We start from the raw sequence: 20699 nt of genomic DNA, 5'->3' as shown, positions 1-20699 counted from the left end.
GTTCCGCACATGAGGAGATATTCCTTACTCTGTGATTCTGGTGCGATGCTGCTTCGAAACCGATTAGGGGTATAAGTTGCGCAAATTGCTAATGCGCGTGGCCACCATTTTATTGACGTCAGCACTAGACTAAAGTTTCGAGCTGATGGTGAGACATGGTTCCAGCGCAATAGCAATTTGCGGGGCTTATGTTGGTCATACCTTGGGTCATACTGCATACACTTTCAAAGTTAACCCGCTCCCATCTAGACATCATCATCATTACTTACCACCAGGCTTTATCGTTGTCAAGGGCCAACCTTTTCTGCTTGTATGATGCATCCATTTAAAACAATCTAAACAAAAAGTAACAAGCCCCTATCCATTTAGAATCAGGTTGAGAGTTAAAAAAACAATTACCACATCCCGGACGCTCAGCTGTGCACTATAAGCAACCTGTTTTGTAAAAGTGGGTTGAAAAAACATGAAAAACACCCACCCAAGATGGCTGCCACGGGAACAGCTGATGCATTCCATAAACTATAACATCGTCTACATATGTACGGTACCTACCTAACCTTTAACGCAAGCATATTTAACATAAAAGCGAGATAGCATCATTATTATTTAACATTACGAAGAGGAAAGATTTGTTAGTCTGTTTGTACTTTGTAATTATTGATAATCTCTGAAACTACTGAAACGATTTTAACAATAACTAGCTTATGCTTGCGACTTACAAATCGCGAATAAAGTATCATTAGCTTTTTGATGGAGAAAGAATTTCTAAACATAATAAAAGGAAAAGGTGACTGACTAACTGACTGACTGACCGATCTATCAACGCACAGCTCAAACTAGTGAACGGATCGGGCTGAAATTTGGCATGCAGAGCTATTATGACGTAGGCATCCGCTAAAAGATTTTTGAAAATTCAACCCCTAAGGTTGTGAAATAGAGGTTTGTTTGTGTAGTCCACGCGGACTATAAATCAGGTGGGTACATAAATATATAGCGGACACAGTCGCGACCACAAGCTAGTCGACTTCGAATAAATCCATTGGATTCGAATCTCTATCTCTTTCTTTTTTTTGAATCCCATATCTTACGTATCGCGCAGAACGTGCTATATTGTATAGTTTTTTTGAGTTTCTTGTATTTTTATTTTTGTTTGTAAAAGTTGTCTCGCTTTCTCCTATGGGAACATGTGTTTGTGTGATAGAGATAGATGCGTGAATAATTTAAGGAGAACACTTTCCTATGCGTGGGAGTTTAATATTCGAAATAGGTTTTCTCGTTTAACTACCTATATAAATACATTTTGTTCATATTTTTTAGGTTCCGTATTCGAAGTATACCTATGGGACCCTATTACCAAACTAACTAAACTAAAACTTATTTCCCACTATGGGATATAAATTAAATTATTGCTGTGTAGTGAGCCGACGATGGGTTGATGATCATGATGATGATGACACTAATTCTTGAAGGATTAATCTCTACTACTGCGAACGTCTCCTGCCAGAATGAGTTGAAGGGTTTAGGCCATAGTCCGCCACGCCGCTGGCTGGACAACTGTGAATTGGCAGATTTCACACACGGCACACCTTTGAGAATATCGTCAGACTCGTAGACTCTTTCCAGGTACCTATTGTACCTAGTAGGTCCTACTCAGTAACTAACTCAAGATTCCTTGACCAGCGCAACATAAATTAGGTACCAACATATTCATGTTCTAATTTAAAAAATTAAGTTGAATATATCTCCAAGGTAGTTTCTCTATTTCATTAAGTAACTACCATCGAGAATTTTCTAAATAAGGTACGGAATACAAGCAAAACAGACGTTCGTAAAGTAGCACGGCAATACGGCAAAATTAAAACGTTTGTTTTCGTCAGTGCATAATGAATTACGACACGCTACCTCCTTAATCCGGTTGCATAACACTTGGTTTATATAAATGCGCAATATCGCTGCTCGGAGATAACGAAGGGTAAATATATAATAAATATGTGTATTATAAAAATCTATAGCGATAACATTTAACTTGTATGAAAACAAACAACTATGTTATCGTGAAATCCGAAATATTGTAAATAATGCGGTTAAATTGTAGAGTCATAGTAACGTATTGCATATCTTTGTGTTTACATGTCTCTTAATATGGTTGGGTTATATGAACTCAACCTCCTTGTGGTTTTCGTTTCTTTTTTTTCACGCAACTCGCTACGCGGCGATAGGCGGGGCACGTACGTAAGGCTTTCTATGCAATACCCGACAAGACATTTGCGCGACTTCTTTGTCGCGAGATTAAAATGATTTTGATGTAATTAATGTACACTACAAAATGTTTTAAAAATATTATTACGTCTTACAATTATATGGGTTCTTAAATATGGATTGCCTGGAAGAGGTAATTTTGTTAAAAATAAAGTTATTTGAATTCAAATTAAACATTATTTATCCAAACTAATATTATAAATGCTAAAGTGTGTTTGTCTGTCTGTTGTGTTGAATACCCAAATCGAAACAAATATAAATATATTATCATTTAAAAAACAAGTGGCATCAAAATTCAACACGATACATTTCAAGCGATTAAAATATTCATAAATCATCAGAATATTTATATTGTCGTATCAAAAATTGAATGTGGTTTCAATATGAATAGAATGTGGTAAATTAAAACTACCTGACTATTCATAAACACTTGTAAAAAGTTTACATGAATAAAAAAACATTCTATTCTATTCTATTCTATAATAAAAATCTTGAATACATTTTTTATATTCAATAAATTAAATAGGTACATTATCTTTTGACACCTCTAATCTATATCCATGCAAAAAATAACGACAATCCGTTGCTCCGTTCTGGCGTGATTGAAGGACAAACCAATAAACCAACAAACGAGCACACTTTCTCATTTCTAATAAGGGTAGTGATTAGTGTTATTTTCATAATATTATAATAAATAAACTATGATATTTTATTTCCAGTTTAAAACTATTCATAGAAAAAGCAATAGTTAATGATATTTACTTATTGCCTGATAATTTAGCTGAGCTATGATAGTGGGACTTAAAAGTATTACAACTCTAAAATAATACTGTGCTACCAAATTTGGACTTTACAGACAGTTTTGGGTCTTTTGGACATTGTTCTCATTTGAGGCACAGGCTAAAAAACTGGTTGCACTCGCTTAATCATTTACTTATTTCATTCATTCCAATATTATTACATAATTTATTTAACAGTTATTATTATATAATGGCAATATTGGAAACCCTTTGGGGACACAGCAATTTTACTAAGTTAACAAGTACAGTCACTAACGAAAATGTGATTGAAGTCAGCCGGAGACCCAAAACTGCGCCTGTTAGCTTTTCAATCATTCACTACCCATATCATAAATGCAAAAGTGTGTATGTTTGTTACTTTATTGGTTTGTCCTATCAACAAGGTTTTTGCATGGGAATAGTTAAAGACCTGGATATTGACATAGGCTACATTTTATTCAGGAAAATAAAAGGGTTCCCAAGGGATTTAAAAAATTAAATCCATGTAGGGTGGGCATCAGCTAGTAGAGCTATAAGTTTTTGTCATTTTTGAGAAATTCTATTTTGCAGATGTTTAAAACATGCTAGGTACGTATCTATTAAAACGTTTAAAGTATGAATAGAACTTTGATTACATAAAAATTCTTATTTGAATTGTCGTGTCCTGAATAGGCTAGCCTTAAATCCCCTCTGCGCATTCAGCTCACGCAGCCGCCATCACGCTATATAAACCGTGAGCGCCAGCTACGTCACGTAGTCGAAATCGAGAGGTGAAGGTGCGAATAATGGAAAGGTGGCGTCCATGTTTAGTTCAAATAATCGATCATCATCGGAGCTAGCAGTGAGACCGTCGACGTTATAACGTGAAAGTGAAGCAGTAAAGTGTTTCGACGTGTCATCCGCGTTGATAGACAACGGTTCGAGGCCAGCGGATCGCAGACTGCAGTCGAAACTCGAGTGGACGTGCGGCGACCATCTTGTTCGAGCGTCGTGCACGGTGCGGAGTGAACGGTGTCACGCACAACTCGCCACACGAGGCACCCAGCTCACCCAGCGCGCTCCGGGCGTGGAAACGCCGTTACAGTGATAAACTGATAAGTAAACTGTCCGTCTTAACTATCAGATCTGTTAGGGAACCCCGAGGGATGAATCAAGGGCAAACGCAAGTGCGAGGGCGTAGGAAAGTGGTGCGCGCGACGTTGCCAGCGGGGCTGACGCGCGGGCAGCGCTTCGCGGGGAGCAAATGGGGCGCAGCACCCGCGGCGGCCGCGCTGCCGCCCCCGCCGACCCATTGGCGTCGCGAAGGCCGCTGTCGCCCCGAGCCGGACCGCGCGTTGCCTCTGAAGCTACTCCTCAACGTGAGCGTCTCTTAACTCTAGTGTTAGTGCCCACCGGACGCGCAGCCCCGCGTCGTCGCGCGCGGCTGCGCGCTCACATCTCTCGTGCTAAGTTTTTAAAGTTTTATTTCGCAACGTGATGAGCGTCGCCGACGGCCAGAACGCGGCGTCGGCCAAATTCCGGCGTTAGGTATTATTTTGTGAAAATTTTAGTAGTTAAGTGCAGACGCGGCGCCGCCGGCCCGCGGTTGCGTTTTCGCCGTCTCCCTTAAAATATGAGAAAAATCCAAAAAAAATATCGGGAGCGGTGGAGCGCCACGGCGGGTCGGCGGCGGCGCGGAGCCCGGCGCTATGACCCTCGCTATCGCTTCGCACCGAAGGCGCTCCTGTGATTTTATTAGGGCTCCACTTCACTGCGCTCTCCCTTCAGAGGGGTTTTTCGACTTGGGACCTATTCGCTAAATGACTTGCTCCAAAAAAAGTCCTGTAACGACACATTCTTAAAAAGACCTATTCGCCTATGGACTTATATAAAAGACCTACTTTCTTAGGTGTAGGCGACGTACCTAGGACCTATTCATATTCTAATTTCATAAATAGGTTTTTACTTACACTTAGTCATTGAAACATTTTATTCACAATACTTTTATTTGTTGGTATTTTTCTTGTTCTCGTCTTGTTTGTGACAATGGAGCATCATTGTACAAATATATCCTAGGAATATGTCGCCTAACCCTTCTATTCAAAACAATACATAGGTCTTTTTAAGAGAATAGTAATTTCTAAGAATATGCCAGCAATAAGGACTTTTATTTAGAAGTCTTTTAGCGATTAGGTCCTATGTGGACTGACCCCTTCAGAGTTAAGTTTAAGTTTACTTTGTGACCGTTGCCTCGCGACGGGAGCGTGCAGTGCGGGAGCCCGCGCCAGCCTCGGTGCGAGGCAAACACACAAAACGTTGCATTTTGTTTTATAAATGAGGCGTAGTTATATTTTCCTGGTGTGCGCGAGGCTCGCAGCGGCGGGCGGGCTCGGACCCCTAGTCGTATCGTTTTATTTAACTTGAGACCAATGTATTTTTATTTGTACTAACGCTGAGCCGCGCTTCAGCGGGCGTCCATTCTTCGCTGCTGGCTGGTGGGTTTACATCTAAGCAGATCAGTGAGGACATCCAGTCGACCAACTTAATTCTTAATAGATGATGTGAAAGTTATCTGATAGGTTGATTGTGCCCATGTTGTCTCCGCTCTGCTCTAAGTGGGAACCGATCCCCTAGAGCCCCAACGTAGGGCTCTAAAGCCGCGGCACACTCCACCGTACAGCACCCCGCTGTCAACAGAGCTTTAAAAAAATAATTAAGTGAGCGCGAGCTCGGCGTTCCTAATTCTAGTTGTAGATTTTAATGTAAACGATACAAGCGGCGAGTGAAGCCGCCATGTTGAAGCAATTGGAAGATTATATAAACTGGTCAGGCTAAGTTTGCACCTCGCGTAGATTGAAAATTAAAAAACAACTAAAAACTCAACAAGCGGCAAACTGTGGAACCCAACTCCCATCGGCGGTGTTCCCACTAGATTACAACATGGGGTTATTCAAGGGGAGGACCAACAAATTCCTGAAAGGCCGGCAACGCATCGGCGGTTCCTCTGGTGCTGCAAATGTTCATGGGCCGCGGTAATCACTTACCATCAGGTGACCCGCCTGATTGCTCGCTATCGCTCTATTAAAAAAAAAGTGACAGACAAAAATTCGTAGTATGTGTATGTTTGCATCTTTGTCACTGATACACTTACAGCCACACAGAGTCGTTTAATCATTACTTAAGTTTAGTTACAACGAGACGGAGCTATGTCTCTCACATAAATCTGTCTCGTTTTAACTCAATCTTAAGTAACGATTAGCGACTCTGAGTGCAGCTGTTACTACGAATTTTTTCTGCCACTTGTTGGGTTTTTTAATTTTTTTTTTTAAATTTTTAATTAACGCGAGGTGCAAACTTGCGTTGACTGGGTAGTATATGTTTATAGAGAGTATATTTGATCTCAAGCTGCGGGCGCCGCCACCACTGGGCGGCCGCGGGAGCTTCTGTGATGTACAAAATGAAGAAGAATATTTGGAATTTTACAAGTTTTTTATAATATTAGTTTGTAAAGTATACTTTTAAGTGAAGATGTTGGCGCATCGGGCGTCGCTCGCAGCCTCCTGTCCTCTCCTTTGCGTCCCCGTCCCTCTCCCTCTTCCCTCCCGTCCTAGGGCTCTCCAGAACCCCTCCACAAGTTTCACTGTCCCCAACATCTATTACCCTATTCAAATGCTAGCAAAAAATTCACTTCAAAGGCGGATCAGGCACTCCTTATACCTACTTGAAGCAAATACAGACTTATCACTATCCCACTTTCACTTACAAATTACTAATTAGAGAGAGAGAGAGAGAGGGGGAACCCAGTGGTAAGACACCACTTCTCACTCACTCAGCAGTCGAAGTGAGATAGCAATAAGTTGGTATTAGGAATGCTCTATAGATTTTCATGTATATAATTACCTATCCCACTTTGACTTACAAATTAGAGAGAGAGAGGTTGGGGAACCCAGTGGTGTCTTACTTCTCACTCTTTCTTACCCAGCAGTCGAAGTGAGATAGCAATAAGTTGGTATTAGGAATACTGGATCCACAGGTATAAATAAGATCCATGATATAATATGCCAGATAGTTCATCCATATAGTACCATAGTTTGCACATGATTAGCATTTGAATATGGTATAATAATTCTGCTTTATCGTTGATAAATTATCATAAAAAAATATATGAATTTTTCAAAGAAATGAAATGGAAATCAATTTAAGTGCAATGTACAAATCACACGTGAAAATCAAATATGCCTGTCCGTTAACTTCTGAAATCTTAAAATGTAAATTCATTATTGAAAACCTATTGGTGATTTCATTGCAATATGTTCTATTTTACCAGTTTCTAAAAAAAGGGAGTACCCCTATTGTGAATTTTTCCAATAATTTTCAAGTTTGAAAATATGTAGATTTCTATCAATATACCTATTTTGATTTTGATTGGAACAGGCACTTGAAATTTTTGTAAAAACTTCGTTTTTTTTGTAATGTTAGATTTATACAATTTTTTTAAAAATTTTAAATGTTAAGCTGGAGGCAGACTGTCAATATTATTCAATTTCAATATCAGTCCAAATAACATTAACATGTGTAATATTGCAATTTTTATTGTTAGTCTGAATCTTGCTTTAAACAAGTTTATGATTGAAACACATTAGCAAAACTGCAGCAATTTGTAAAATCTCTTTTGTAATTTTGGCATTTTTTAATATTGTAAATTTTAAGCTGGGGACAGACTGTCAATACATAAGTACCAATGTCCATGAAGTATTTTGACAGTCACAGTACATGAAGTATTTTTCATTTTTGACTTTTGACAGTCTGAACCTTGTTAGAAGGTTGATGGTAGAAACACACTAGCAACACAAGATCAATTTGTAAAATCTTTTTTGTAATTTTGTAATTTTTTTTAAATTGTAAATGTTAGGCTGGGGACAGACTGTCAATACATAAGTTCCAATGTCGATGAACTATCAATAAAATATTTTTGACAGTCTGAACCTTGTTAGAAGGTTCATGGTGTAAACACAACAGCAATTTGTAAAATTCAGTTGCTCTGTGGACATGTTATTTGGCTATATTACCTATATATTGGTCCGTAAAAAATGACTCCTCACGCGCCATTTCAACTGCATGGGTCAACTGTTATGTCAAAAGTCCGGTTCACCGTTAAAATAAGGACTAGAATCGTACTTTTGATCAAATTTGACACAAAAAGTTGAAATTGTGAGTGAGGAGTCGCTTTTTATTCAATAAGTGTTGTTAGTACTACAAAATCTGTTGAAAATATATTAAGTATAAATAACTTCGTAGGTAAAAAGAATCAAAATATTTCCAAATTTAATTCCAGTAAATTAGTCAATTTTAAATGGTGGCACATATAGTACACTCACTCGCACAGTTGCCTATCTTTTATTCATGCACTGTGTACTGAAAAAAATAAGTTGTTAAAAAAAACAGTCATTCTCATTGGGTGTCCTTAAGACAGATAGTGTGCGAGAGGGTATGCCATCATTTTAAAGTCAAAACCAAATAATATTTATTAATAGTAGGTAATATTGTAAACTTTTTCGATATTGCAAATGTGTTTCCATCATTAGTAACAAATACTACGTGTATTTTAATTTTACACTTTGCCTAAGTCAGTCAAATTTCACTTACTTATTCAATTTTGATCGCAAAATCTCCAATTTTTTTCATTGTAAGGGGGCGATGGTGTTAACTATTTTTTTTTCATAAAAAGCTCAACGGTTAGGGACCGAACTAAAATCCATAAGGTCGTAGGTTCGAACCCCGCCTGTTGCACTATTGGCGTTTTTTCTCCTAGACGAATAACGTTAAAACAACCAAAACATTCCGTTACGTTAAAAAAATAACGGTATACCGAAATGATAACGTTATATTTTTGTCGTTACTTAATATCGGTAAATGTGCGTCGAGCGAAAATGCTACTTTGTACTACATCGTTAGATAGAGATAGATATATAATTACGAGTACAAGTAGCATTACTTTTACCGGTATTAATAACGACATCTAGATAACGTTATGGATTTGCGGGTATTATTTTTTAACGGTTTTTGGTACCGTTACCAAAAAATACCGGTAATTCCGGTACCGGGTGTTGGTTTTGTTATCACCATTGCTTCACCACAAAATCAGGTAAATTATTTGTGAAACGAGAGGATTAGGCCTACTGGGGACACCTCTATAAAAAAACGCGCCTATGGTTCATACCTCATAGGTGGTGCGGAAAAGGAACCTACAGTACGCGGCTGAAAGTAATGTACATCGGTCTTAAGGTACGATACATTTCGGCTTTGTAAAGCGTTGTCTCTGTCACTCATACCTGTATAACGTTTTGACGGTCTCAATGACAGGGACAACGCTCTACAAATCTGCTATCTCCTTCTAAATGTTGATGTACATTACCTTCGGCCGCGTATAAGTTCCGTAAATTGCTAATGCGCGTGGCCGCCATTTTAGTGACGTCAGCACAATACTGAAGTTTCGAGCTGATGTATATTTTTATCATTTCGATGTTAATGAGACATGGTTCCAGCGCAATAGCAATTTGCGGGGCTTATACTGTATTTTATTATGCTCAAGGTACATTGGGGCTGAGTTCGAATTTACTTGGAAGCTGTAAATGGAGTTCGTTCAATATTTCAGATTCAGCCTCCGTGTGTCTTAAGCCTTAGCTTGATAGCAAATCTAGCATACAAGTTACAACCTGCCCCCCAATTGTGTAAGAAAAACGTATTCATCGTTATCGTAATCGTCAACAAGTCGTTTGATTGGCTGTGAAAAACTGTAAACAGCGAATCAACCAATCAAAGGGCAGAATTGTTTGACGATTACGATAACGATGAATACATTTTTTCTTACACAATCGGGGACGCAGGTACCACAACGCGATATTTTCGACATTTTTACTTGATTTTGTATTACTTGATTTTGTAATGAAATACGAAATGGAAATATACGAGTATATTGCTTAGTGCTTGATGTGCTATCTATGTATTTAATTTATCAATACAATATTACAGGGTGTAACCAGTACCCGTATAGTATAAGATTTCACGTCACACCAAACGTTGCTAGAATTCGAGAGTCGAAACACTTCCGAGTTATAGTAAACTGGATCTTAATTGCCTTGTTTTAAAGCTCAAGTTTGTCTACACATCTACAGCCAGCGCTCCAAGCGGAAACGTTGCGAAATTAAAATCAGTGTCATTGAATTTTTGACTTCAATTCAAGGTTCTTTAGGTCCATTTCACTTTGATGTTATTGTGTTTCGATTCTCGAATTCTAGCAACGTTTGGTGAGACGTAAAATCTTATACTACGGGTACTGAACACTAGCAAAAACTTAGCGTTATTGTTATATACAAACCAATACTGCCGAGTTTCTTGCTGGTTCTTCTCGGTAGGAAACTTATTCCGAACCAGTGGTAGATGATGCTGTTGACGATTCAAAAATACTTGTAAAAGTTTAATTGAATAAAAATATTTTTATTTATTTATAGCATCTTCCATCGTAAACCTCAATAGCTCAACGGTTGGGGAGCGGACTGAATTCCGAAAAGTCGGCGGTTCAAACCCCACCCGTTGCACTATTGCGTACATATTCCTAGCACAAGCTTTATGCTTAGTTGGAGGTGAAAGGGGAATATTAGTCCTGATTTAGCATGGCTAATATTCTTTAAAAAAAAACCTTAAAGCATATCGGTATATAAGGCCCGCAAATTGCTATTGCGCTGGAACCATGTCTCATTAACATCGTAATGACTTCATGTGACGTATACTATTTATATCTCATCCGTCAGCGACAACACTACGAAACTGAAGCTGTCGATTATTTTTATTTATCTCTAAAGTTTTGTTTGTCTTTTCTGCAGGGTATTTTAATTTAGATATTTCTTGAAATAAATAATTCATATATTTATTTGTAGTTTTCTTTTAATAATACAATAAAATTGAAATAAAGCTATTATTTTGTTAAGGTGTTAAGCATGGTAGGTAAATAAAATATGCATAAATAAATAAAACTTTTTTTAAATTAAAGTCCAGTTCTACTTAAAATAGTATTTATTTTAAATAATACTCAGTCAAATATCTAAAGCTAAAATTCATTTTCGACACCGATAACTAGTGTTGGAAGGCTCTCGTTATTTTGAGTGGTATGAATAACGTTACTGGGTGTCGTAACGATAATATTTCCGGGCATAACGATAACGCCACCCTATACGTTGCTGATACCGGCGCGGCGCTGACAGGTTCGGTTGTCCCTAATTTTAACTTGGCTTTCATTATCATACCTATTATGTCCATTTGTAATTGAGTGCTAGCGTCCTTAGGCATTTTTTAAATAAACGATTTAATAGAAAAGTGTTTAAAATGGGAAAAAAATGTTTAAATTAAAAATCCAATAATGCTTAAAATAGTATTTATTTTAAATAATGCTCAGTCAAATATCTAAAGCTAAGTTTCATTTTCGACACCGATCACTAGTGTTGGAAGGCTCTCGTTATTTTGAGTGGTATGAATAACGTTACTGGGTGTCGTAACGATAATGTTACCGGGCGTAACGATAACGCCGTCCTGTACGTTGCTGACACTGACGCTGACGGGTTCGGTTGTCCCTAATTTTAACTTGGCTTTCATTATCATACCTATTATGTCCATTTGTAATTGAGTGCTAGCGTCTTTTGGCATTTTTTTCAATAAACTTATCACATAACGCCCGAAGATTTCAATTTCATCGTCGATTTCGTCGATTTTTGAGATGTTTTCAACGTCTTTTGGTTTGTTCACTAATTCATATCTAGAACTGAGCCTACGTTTCTTTGTTACTTGTGGTTGTTTTGTTGTGGTTGTAACGTTTGTTGGTTGTTCTTCTTCTAAGTAAACCACTTCTGTGTAACAGTTTTGGTCTTCGTCCGAATCGCTTGGTTGGTCCTGTTGACAAAAAAATATATTGAGAACTAGATGATGCCCGCGACTTCGTCCGCGTGGATTTAAGTTTAAATCCTGTGGGAACCGACGCCGCCGCCGCAGACCGCCTACGATGAACGAGAAACGAGTGGAACTAGAAACTATAAACGAGTTGGCGATCAGCGGGGAGCGAGTGTGTAGTTTTGTCGCCGGGCTATAAGCGAGTGTGCAAGTGCGACGAGCCATTACTCGCGCCATTCTCGCCCGCGTGCGCTCAGTCCTGTGCAAACTGCAAATCTGCGCGCGCGTTACACGTTCAAGCGAGCGAGCATCGCTGAACGAATATCGTTGAGCGAGTTTATTTTAGTCAGAGATCAACTTTTGATTATGCATCTCTTTCGTTTACATGGAATAAACATTTGTTGTGCGTTTCTTGAGAGAGAAAATCGCCGATAGTTGTCGTTTTCTCGCCGGCGCAGTCGGACCACTGCCGTACCCTACAAAGTAAACCCCTGACTGCGATCTCATATTCTGTGGTGATGCTGGAACTTTGCGGTCTCACACACGTCTGTATGCGGCTATCACTTTGTAGTTTCTATTATAAATACTATCTGTCCCGGCTTACTCACGTGTGTAGTCGACGTTAGCCCGACTAGTTTCGAACCCATCCGGGGTCCTTTTTCAAGGGAGTCCGTCCGCGCACGCGCCGCGGTTTTGACTGCGGGACGCACGTGCCGCTGCCCGTAGAGCCCGTTGTGAGGGTGGCTGGGGTGGGGGGGGAGACAGCTGCCGGTCGTCTCCCGACAGTTCCTGCTGTTCTTCATCACTGGAACCGTCACCGAAATCCAGGCACGCGGAGCTAATGGTGTCCCGTCCCACGACTGATGCCCGTGTCTTAGCGTCAAAAAGCGGTTTCCACGCTGAGGGTAGCATCCATCCATTGTCACGATTGTAGTTTCTATTTAAAACAAAAAGGCTGATCCATACCCAGGCGATCTTCCGGTGCTTTTCTTTCATGTGTCTGGTGAGGAATGGGAGGTGTCTGTTGAAGGTCTCCTTGCAGAGGATGCACTGCGCTCTGTTGGACGGAAGCTTCTCGAAGTAGTTCCACACATCCTCGATCTCCGGCTCTTGAGCTTGCTCCTCCGCCGCCTCTTCGTCTGAAACAAATCAAGATTTCATGACCAATGCTGTTGCAATGACAGCATTTCCAACACGGTTGTAATAGAAGTTTATATAATAATCCTATCGAACGGGTCCACAGAGTTAGTTAGCGCGGGAGATATAATATGCTTTTTTTATAGGTAGACGCTTGACCACAATCACACCTGATGGAAAGTGATGATGTGGCCTAAGATGGGACGTGTTTACCTAGAAGATGCCTATTCACTCGTTTTAAAGATACCCGGGTTGTAATTGTAGGAAACGCATATCGTGGAAAAGTATTCCAATCCTAGCGTATAAGCAATGATGATGCAAAACGTTTCGTGCGTGAAGATGCGATGTCGACGACAAGGATGGAAACTCGCCCGATGTCTTGCGGTTCGGTGGTAAAATGGTGAAGGAAGGACAAAATGCTGTGCAGAAGTATCCGGAAACACAGGTGCACTCTTTGATCCCTCTCATAGGCCGTAGTCTCTGTTGGGACGGCATGCATTCCGAAACGACCGGACAGATCGGGCGCAGGCCCAACGGCTTTACGTAATCTCAGACGCACGGGAGAAACACCGCCAACTTACCAACTCCGGGCTAGTACTGAGAATTTATTAAAGCAAAACCCAATACCGATTTTATGACGACTCGGTAATCGAACTCACCCCAGAACCAAATCGAACGTCATTCACAGTCTAACATGCTAATCTGTGCTAATCACTAGACCAACCAGGCAATCATAATACGAGTTACAACTTACAATATTAGTTTAGTTTTAATCATTAGTGAAGGCGTTATAGCACTGTAATTTGACGAGGACGAGCCCCAACCACAGAATACTAGTATATAACTGCCACAAACTAAACGGTAAAATTTATTTTTTAAGGGAAAAATATAAATTATTCATAAATTTTCTCTGATTAATAATGCTGATAATATTCATCCTAAATTATTGATGGAGGGACTTGGAGTCCAAGCATGAAGTCGTTGCTTGGTACCTGCAATATTAATTCACTATGAACACTTCCTGAATCTTGATAACTTAGGCGGGCAGTGACCCTGCAGCATCAGGATTAAGGAGTTGGATCCAGAATATTTTATGGGACCACCATGGAAACATCCCTATTGATTAAAAAAATAATTTGCAAAACGGTCCAGAAACCTCGAAAAAATCGGTGTAGGTACCTACATTTAAAAAAAAACGGGTCGAATTGAAAACCACGTCCTTTTTGGAAGTCGGTTAAAAATTAGTATTTTCAATTTTCGAATTAAGATAACTATAATATCAAGTGGGGTATCATATGAAAGGGCGGTACCTGTGCATTCTAAAACTAATTTTTATTCATTTGTACGTCTAATCGTTTTTGATTTATCGTGCAAAATGTCGCAAAAAATGCGGCTGCAGTACGGAACCCTCGGTGCGCGAGTCTGACTCGAACTTGGCCTATTTTTTTAATTACGACTTGTAGACTATATTTTTCAGTCCCTTACCACGTTCAAAGTCCTTTAACACCTCTGCAGCAAGCACCTCATAGCATGTACTAGATGTGCTTTCCTCAGGTTCCTTCTTCACCTTCGTGTCTGGCAACCGTCGACGAGGAAGCAACCTCTTTCTCGCTACAGGAGTGCCTTTTGCGAGACTATCATTCCTGGTGGGTTTATTATTAGTAACACCACCATATAGCTTGTCATACCGCTCCCGATGCTGATGCAGTAAATGACTTCGAAGGTTGCTAGTATTTTTTCCCTTGTTAGGTACGAGGCGTCCGCAAAGTTGGCACTTGGCTTGATCTTTAGCTGCATCTTCGAAGTATTTCCATACAAGACTAGACTTTCGTTTCATTTTAAGTTTTTTTTTTTCAGTTTTTTTTTTAATTAAATAAACTGTCCACGCTATTCGTTAGTTATTTTTTCAATTCGAGTGATAAGTTAGCTTTTGATTGCAAAAATATATCTTTACTAGCTTATGCTCGCGTGGACTACACAAATTTCAAACCACTATTTCACCCCCTTAGGAGTTGAATTTTCAAAAATCCTTTCTTAGCAGATGCCTACGTCATAATAGCTATCTGCATGCCAAATTTCAGCCCGATCCGTCCAGTAGTTTGAGCTGTGCGTTGATAGATCAGTCAGTCAATCAGGCAGTCAGTCACCTTTACTTTTATATATTTTAGATTAAAGAGTCAAACAAGTCGCTTTTAGCAGAAACGCGTAAGCGACTTGCTATGAATAGTCCACGACAGGTCGAGATGGCAATCGGGAACGAAACCCTCTGTGACGAACACCCCCGCACAAACCCTGTGCGGGCGAACGCGGGTGTGCGGGGCGTTCAGACCGCGATTGGCATCTCAACCTGTCGCTTACTATAGCTACCTTTGTATGAATATTCAAATCGGATTATTAACGATATATCGATAACTATTTAAATCGATATCACGATATTATATCCCGATTTTATCGATTATCAAAACCCTTGCATATGCTTGCAATAAACGAAAATAAAGTCACTCCGTCGCGTCCTCGTAAGAATTATGTAACTAAAACCGATTTATACTACGTTTAGTAACTACATGGAAAACCTACAAGAATTACTACACACATAAATATTTTACTTGCAGCACTTAGTAACTAACTTATTAGCTTAAAACACTTTTTTAGATACCAAAAAACACTTTTACCGAAACATCAATATGGTGACTGGCAACGCGATTCTTCGACCGCTTTCAACCGTATCAATTTTGTTCCGAATGGCTCCGATATCAGAAAGGGACAGAGTTATGTGTAAGAGCAGTTACGATGCAGGCTGTCTCTTTCAAACATAATGTTTTCTCTGTCGTTAGGGTGTTGATTGTACTTTCTGGTAAAGGCCAAGAGTGTGGTGGAAATTTTGAAAAGTTGGTTAGTAAAAGTTCCCACAAAATTTTTAAGAACCTAAATCAACGCGGACGCACGGACCGTCGGACGGACAGACGGACGGACATGGCGAAACTATAAGGGTACCTTGTTCACTACGGAACCCTAAGAAGGTGACCGACTGACTGTCGAATTACTGGAGGCATCGTGCTGGGCAATGGGCATGCGGATAGCCGTCTACATCTACATCTTGTACGATGGTACGGAACCTTTCGTGTGCGAGTCCGGCTCGCACTTGACCGGTTATTTTCATTACATCGAGTTTCAACTTTCAAATCACGCGAAGTACTAAAGTTTTCATTTCAAAAATCAACCAGCTTTCGCACTACAATAAGCATCGCAAAATGTCAATCTCAAACGAAAGAGACAGCGTTATAAGTGAGAGCAGTAACGCAGTAAGCTGTCCCTTTTTAACTTATAGCTTCGTCTCTGTCTTGCGCGCAGCGGCCATCTTGGTTTTTATATCGCATTGGATAACAAGGGGATAACATACCGTTTACGGGGCAGAGAAATAAAATATATCATTTCTCGTACTGTTAGATTTCCGCAACCCTGGTATAAGTCCCGCAAAATGCTAATGCGCGTGGCCGCCGTTTTAGTGACGTCGGCACTAAAGTTTCGAGCTGATGGGAGGTATATTTTTATTTCGGCTGACGTCAAAATGAGGTCATTTCGATGTTAATTAGACATAGTTCCAGCGCAATAGTAATTTGCGGGACACATAACGCGTCGCGTACTATACGTAGGTAGGTACTTAATTATAATTTATACTTACTTAGTTATTTATAAACAAGAAACAACGGTAGGTACAATATATTTGGTCAGCTGACGTTTCGTCACATATCGTCACGGTGACGCACGCCTCGGAAACTCTCAAATGAGAGGATTTCCTCCGACCTAATTCACATTATTTCAATTTCCCTAGGGATCTCTAATTTTTTGAGAATTAAACTATACCTATAAACCTTCCTTTTAAATCACTCTATCTATTGGTGAAAACCGCATCAAAATCCGTTGCGTAGGTTAAAAGATCTATGCGTTCATACAATCATACTTTACCAGCTCTTAGTTTGTGTGGCACAGTTTTGTAAATAAACGTCTTTTCTTTTCTTTCATACATACAGACAGCGGGAAGCGACTTTATTTTATACTAGCTGATGCCCGCGACTTCGTACGCGTGGATTTAGGTTTTTAAAAATCCTGTGGGAACTCTTAAATTTTCCGGGATAAAAAGTAGCCTATGTCCTTCCCCGGGTTGCAAGCTACCTCTGTACCAAATTTCGTCAAAATCGGTTGAACGGTTGAGCCGTGAAAAGCTAGCAGACAGACAGACACAAATTCGCATTTATAATATTAGTATGGACTATGTAGAGATACCTACCTACTTAGTTATTTATAAACAAGAAACAACGGCACAATATTTGGTCAGCTGACGTTTCGTCACGTATCGTCACGGTGACGCACGTTGCGTCCGCGCGTCATAATAAATTATCATGAATCATGGATGGTCATTTTTTTTGGGATTTTTGAAAAAAAAGACGGTTTCGTCATGTGGGTTTTCCTATATTTTTAAGGGTTCCGTATCTCAAAAGGAAAAACGGAACCCTTATAAGATCACTTTGTTGTCTGTCTGTCTGTCAAGAAACCTACAGGGTACTTCCCGTTGACCTAGAATCATGAAATTTGGCAGGTAGCTAGATCTTATAGCTGATATTTGGAGAAAAATCTGAAAACCGTGAATTTAGGGTTAGATCACACACAAAAAATTAAATTGTGGTCATGAACTAATAATTAGTATTTTCAACTTTCGAAGTGAGTGACTATATCAAATGGGGTATCATATGAAAGGTCTTCACCTGTACATTCTAAAACAGATTTTTATTTATTTTTATGCATCATAGTTTTTGAATTATCGTGCAAAAATCTCGAAAAAATACGACTGTAGTACGGAACCCTCATTGCGCGAGCCTGACGGTTTTTTTAGAACGATTATATAAGTTAGAAGTAGATAACATCAGCACCCATATTATAAATGCGAAAGTGTGTTTGTTTGCTGCTTTATTGGTTGGTCCTTCAATCACGTCGCAACGGTGCAACGGATTGACGTGATTTTTTGCCACGTCAATCCGTTAAAGACCTGGAGAGTGACATACGTTACTTTTTATCCCGGAAAATCAAAGAGTTCCCACGGGATTTTTAAAAACCTAATTCCACGCGGACGAAGTCGCGGGCATCAGCAGCAGCTAGTACCCTACAATTTTTTAGAACGATTATGTAAGTCGGAAGTAGAAACTAAAAACGAATAATTGTAGGCTTATTTCGTGGTACTATATGTAATATAATAATATTATGTATAATTTAAATAACGATATTGAAAACATGTTTTCAAGCAAAAAATCGAAAAACACCTCTAAAAATATTTCTGGATACCTACTCATGTATCTAAAAAAAGATTTTACAACGAAAACAAGCCAATAAGAAAGCGTGTTTCGCGCCAACACCTATTTTTGGTCAGATGAGTTAGTTGTTCGCACCAAATGTAACCATGTGAGTTAGGTATGTTTACGAATTATCTAAGGTTGAATCATAATTACAATTTTATCTTATTCTATTCACAAGAGTGTGGACGAGTCTATAATGTTCTGTCTTGACTACCTAGTGTCTACCTACTCTCTATACTATATCTTAGGTGCTAGAGTTCTGGAAGAGGTAATAGACTACGGCCCAGTGCAGACCAAGCGGAGCGAGCGGTATTTTTTTCGTAACGTTACCAAAATATACACCGTTAAAAATAACGATATCCATACAAATACATCCATAACGTTATTTAGATATCGTTATCCGGTATCTAAATACCGGTACAAGCGACAAATAAAAATATGGTAAAAGTACTTTGTACCTTCGTTGAATTGTGATTGAATCCTTCTAGCCGCCACGCGTTCTGGCTGTCTACGCTTAAACCAAATCGTGACTACCTACTAACTGTAGTCCGCGACAGGTCCAAATATTTGGATGCCTACTTATGTGTCTAAAAAAAGATTTTACAACGAAAACAAGCCAATAAGAAACCGTATTTCGCGCCAACACCTATTTTTGGTCCGATGAGTTGTTCGCACCAAATGTAACCATGTGAGTTAGGTATGTTTACGAATTATCTAAGGTTGAATCATAATTACAATTTTATGTTATTCTATATTTTACAAGAGTGTGGGCGAGTCTATAATGTTGTCTTTACTACCTAGTGTCTACCTAAAAGCAAATTATACAGTCGTAGACTATGTAAACGATAAGAAAGCTTGGATTTGACTCGCTCCAGCAACGCACGGGGCTGCAATTGCTTGTACAGTATGATATAATAATATTGTAAATTGATCACTTGAAAAGAGCAACCGCCGAGTTTCTTGCTAGTTCTTCTCGGTAGGAACGGCATTCCGAACCAGTGCTATTAAACTAGTTTTTTTTTAAAATTCAGATACAAGTTAGCCCTTGACTGCAATCTCACTTGGTGGTAAGTGATGATGCAGTCTAAGATGATAGCGGGCTAATCTGGAAGGGGTATGGCAGTTTTTATTAAACCTATACCCCTTTGCTTTCTACACGGCATCGTACCGGAACGCTAAATCGCTTGGCGGCACGGCTTTGTCGGTAGGGTGGTAACTAGCGACGGCCGAAGCCTCCCACCAGACCAGACCAGAAATTTAGAAATTATAAAATTCCAAACCCCTGCCAGGAATCGAATCCGGGACCTCCCACTATTAAGACCACAGCGCTCACCACTGCGCCAGGGAGGTCGTCAAAAGTTGACGATTCAAAATCACGAATAAAAATATATTCTATTCTATTCTATTCCACTCTCTAAATAGGTAAGTTCTTATGGAAGAGGTACTCGACTAGGGCCCAGTGCAGACCAAGCGGAGCGAGCGGTATTTTTTTCGTAACGTTGCTAAAATATACGCCGTTAAAAATAACGATATTCACATCCATACATCCATAACGTTATTTAGATATCGTTATCCGGTATATAAATACCGGTAAAAGCGACGGATAACAATATGGTAAAAGTACTTTAAATACCTTCACTGAATCCTTTTAGCCACCACGCGTTCTGTTTGTCTACGCCTAAACCAAATCATGACTAGTTACTATACTCGGCGACAGGTCGAGATGGCAATCGAGGAGCGAATGTCTCGCACACCCGTTGACCCGGTGCCGGCGAGAGCGGGTGTGCGGGGTGTCCCCCCCTGCCTCATACCCCGATAGACATCTCAACCTGTCGCGAACTATATCTACCGTCCATCGCATCGATATAACTGACAAGATATGGTCAAGCGAACTAAATTTTTCACGGTTTTGGAAAAAAAAAATCAGCAGCACCTCTTAGATACTAATAAACGACCCGTTTGAAATCCAGACGTCACTGAGGTTGCATTGGTGGCAAAGCACCACTGAGTCGGTGCCATTTTGTTTATTCAATGGCCCTGTCCATACGAAGTAATAGGTATTAGGTATATAAGTCAATGCTACCATCGTTGCGTAACCTTGAAACTGTACAGTGTGACCTAAGTAATATCTATATAATAGCCCATAAGTACACATACATATTGTATCTGAATGCATTCATTTAATAAATCAGTCCAAAACCAACGCTCGGGTCGTACGCTCATTTCCGACACCTTGTCCCAACCTTAGATGGCGATC

At 39.6% G+C, this 20699-nt stretch overlaps 2 protein-coding genes across 6 annotated transcripts in view; both read right to left on the bottom strand.

Moving 5' to 3' along the window:
• CCT7 (chaperonin containing TCP1 subunit 7) overlaps window positions 1-10304 on the bottom strand; it is a 66658-nt gene extending 56354 nt beyond the window's left edge. The window contains exon 1 of the mRNA XM_034982250.2: window positions 10300-10304. The gene's annotated coding sequence lies outside the window, so the exon portion shown is untranslated. The remainder of the gene's footprint in view (window positions 1-10299) is intronic.
• An 822-nt stretch (window positions 10305-11126) lies between these two features.
• Window positions 11127-20699, bottom strand: part of LOC117994055 (uncharacterized) — a 30346-nt gene continuing 20773 nt past the window's right edge. For 2 of the 5 annotated variants that reach the window (XM_069507462.1, XM_069507463.1), the window contains exons 3-4: window positions 12924-13096; window positions 11127-11960 (exon numbers count right to left, since the gene is read on the bottom strand). In XM_069507462.1, coding sequence (XP_069363563.1) covers window positions 11484-11960; window positions 12924-13096 — 650 coding nt within the window. In that variant the 3' untranslated portion in view covers window positions 11127-11483. Of the gene's footprint in view, window positions 11961-12923; window positions 13097-14579; window positions 15633-15667; window positions 15685-20699 lie in introns of those variants that run through there. The other 3 variants (XM_069507465.1, XM_034981929.2, XM_069507464.1) reach the window with 3 other exon arrangements.

Source organism: Maniola hyperantus, chromosome 26, assembly GCF_902806685.2.
Source record: "Maniola hyperantus chromosome 26, iAphHyp1.2, whole genome shotgun sequence".
Taxonomy (NCBI): domain Eukaryota; kingdom Metazoa; phylum Arthropoda; class Insecta; order Lepidoptera; family Nymphalidae; genus Maniola; species Maniola hyperantus.
The sequence above is the reverse complement of the archived record's forward strand: the minus strand, read 5'-3'. Positions and strand labels throughout refer to the sequence as shown.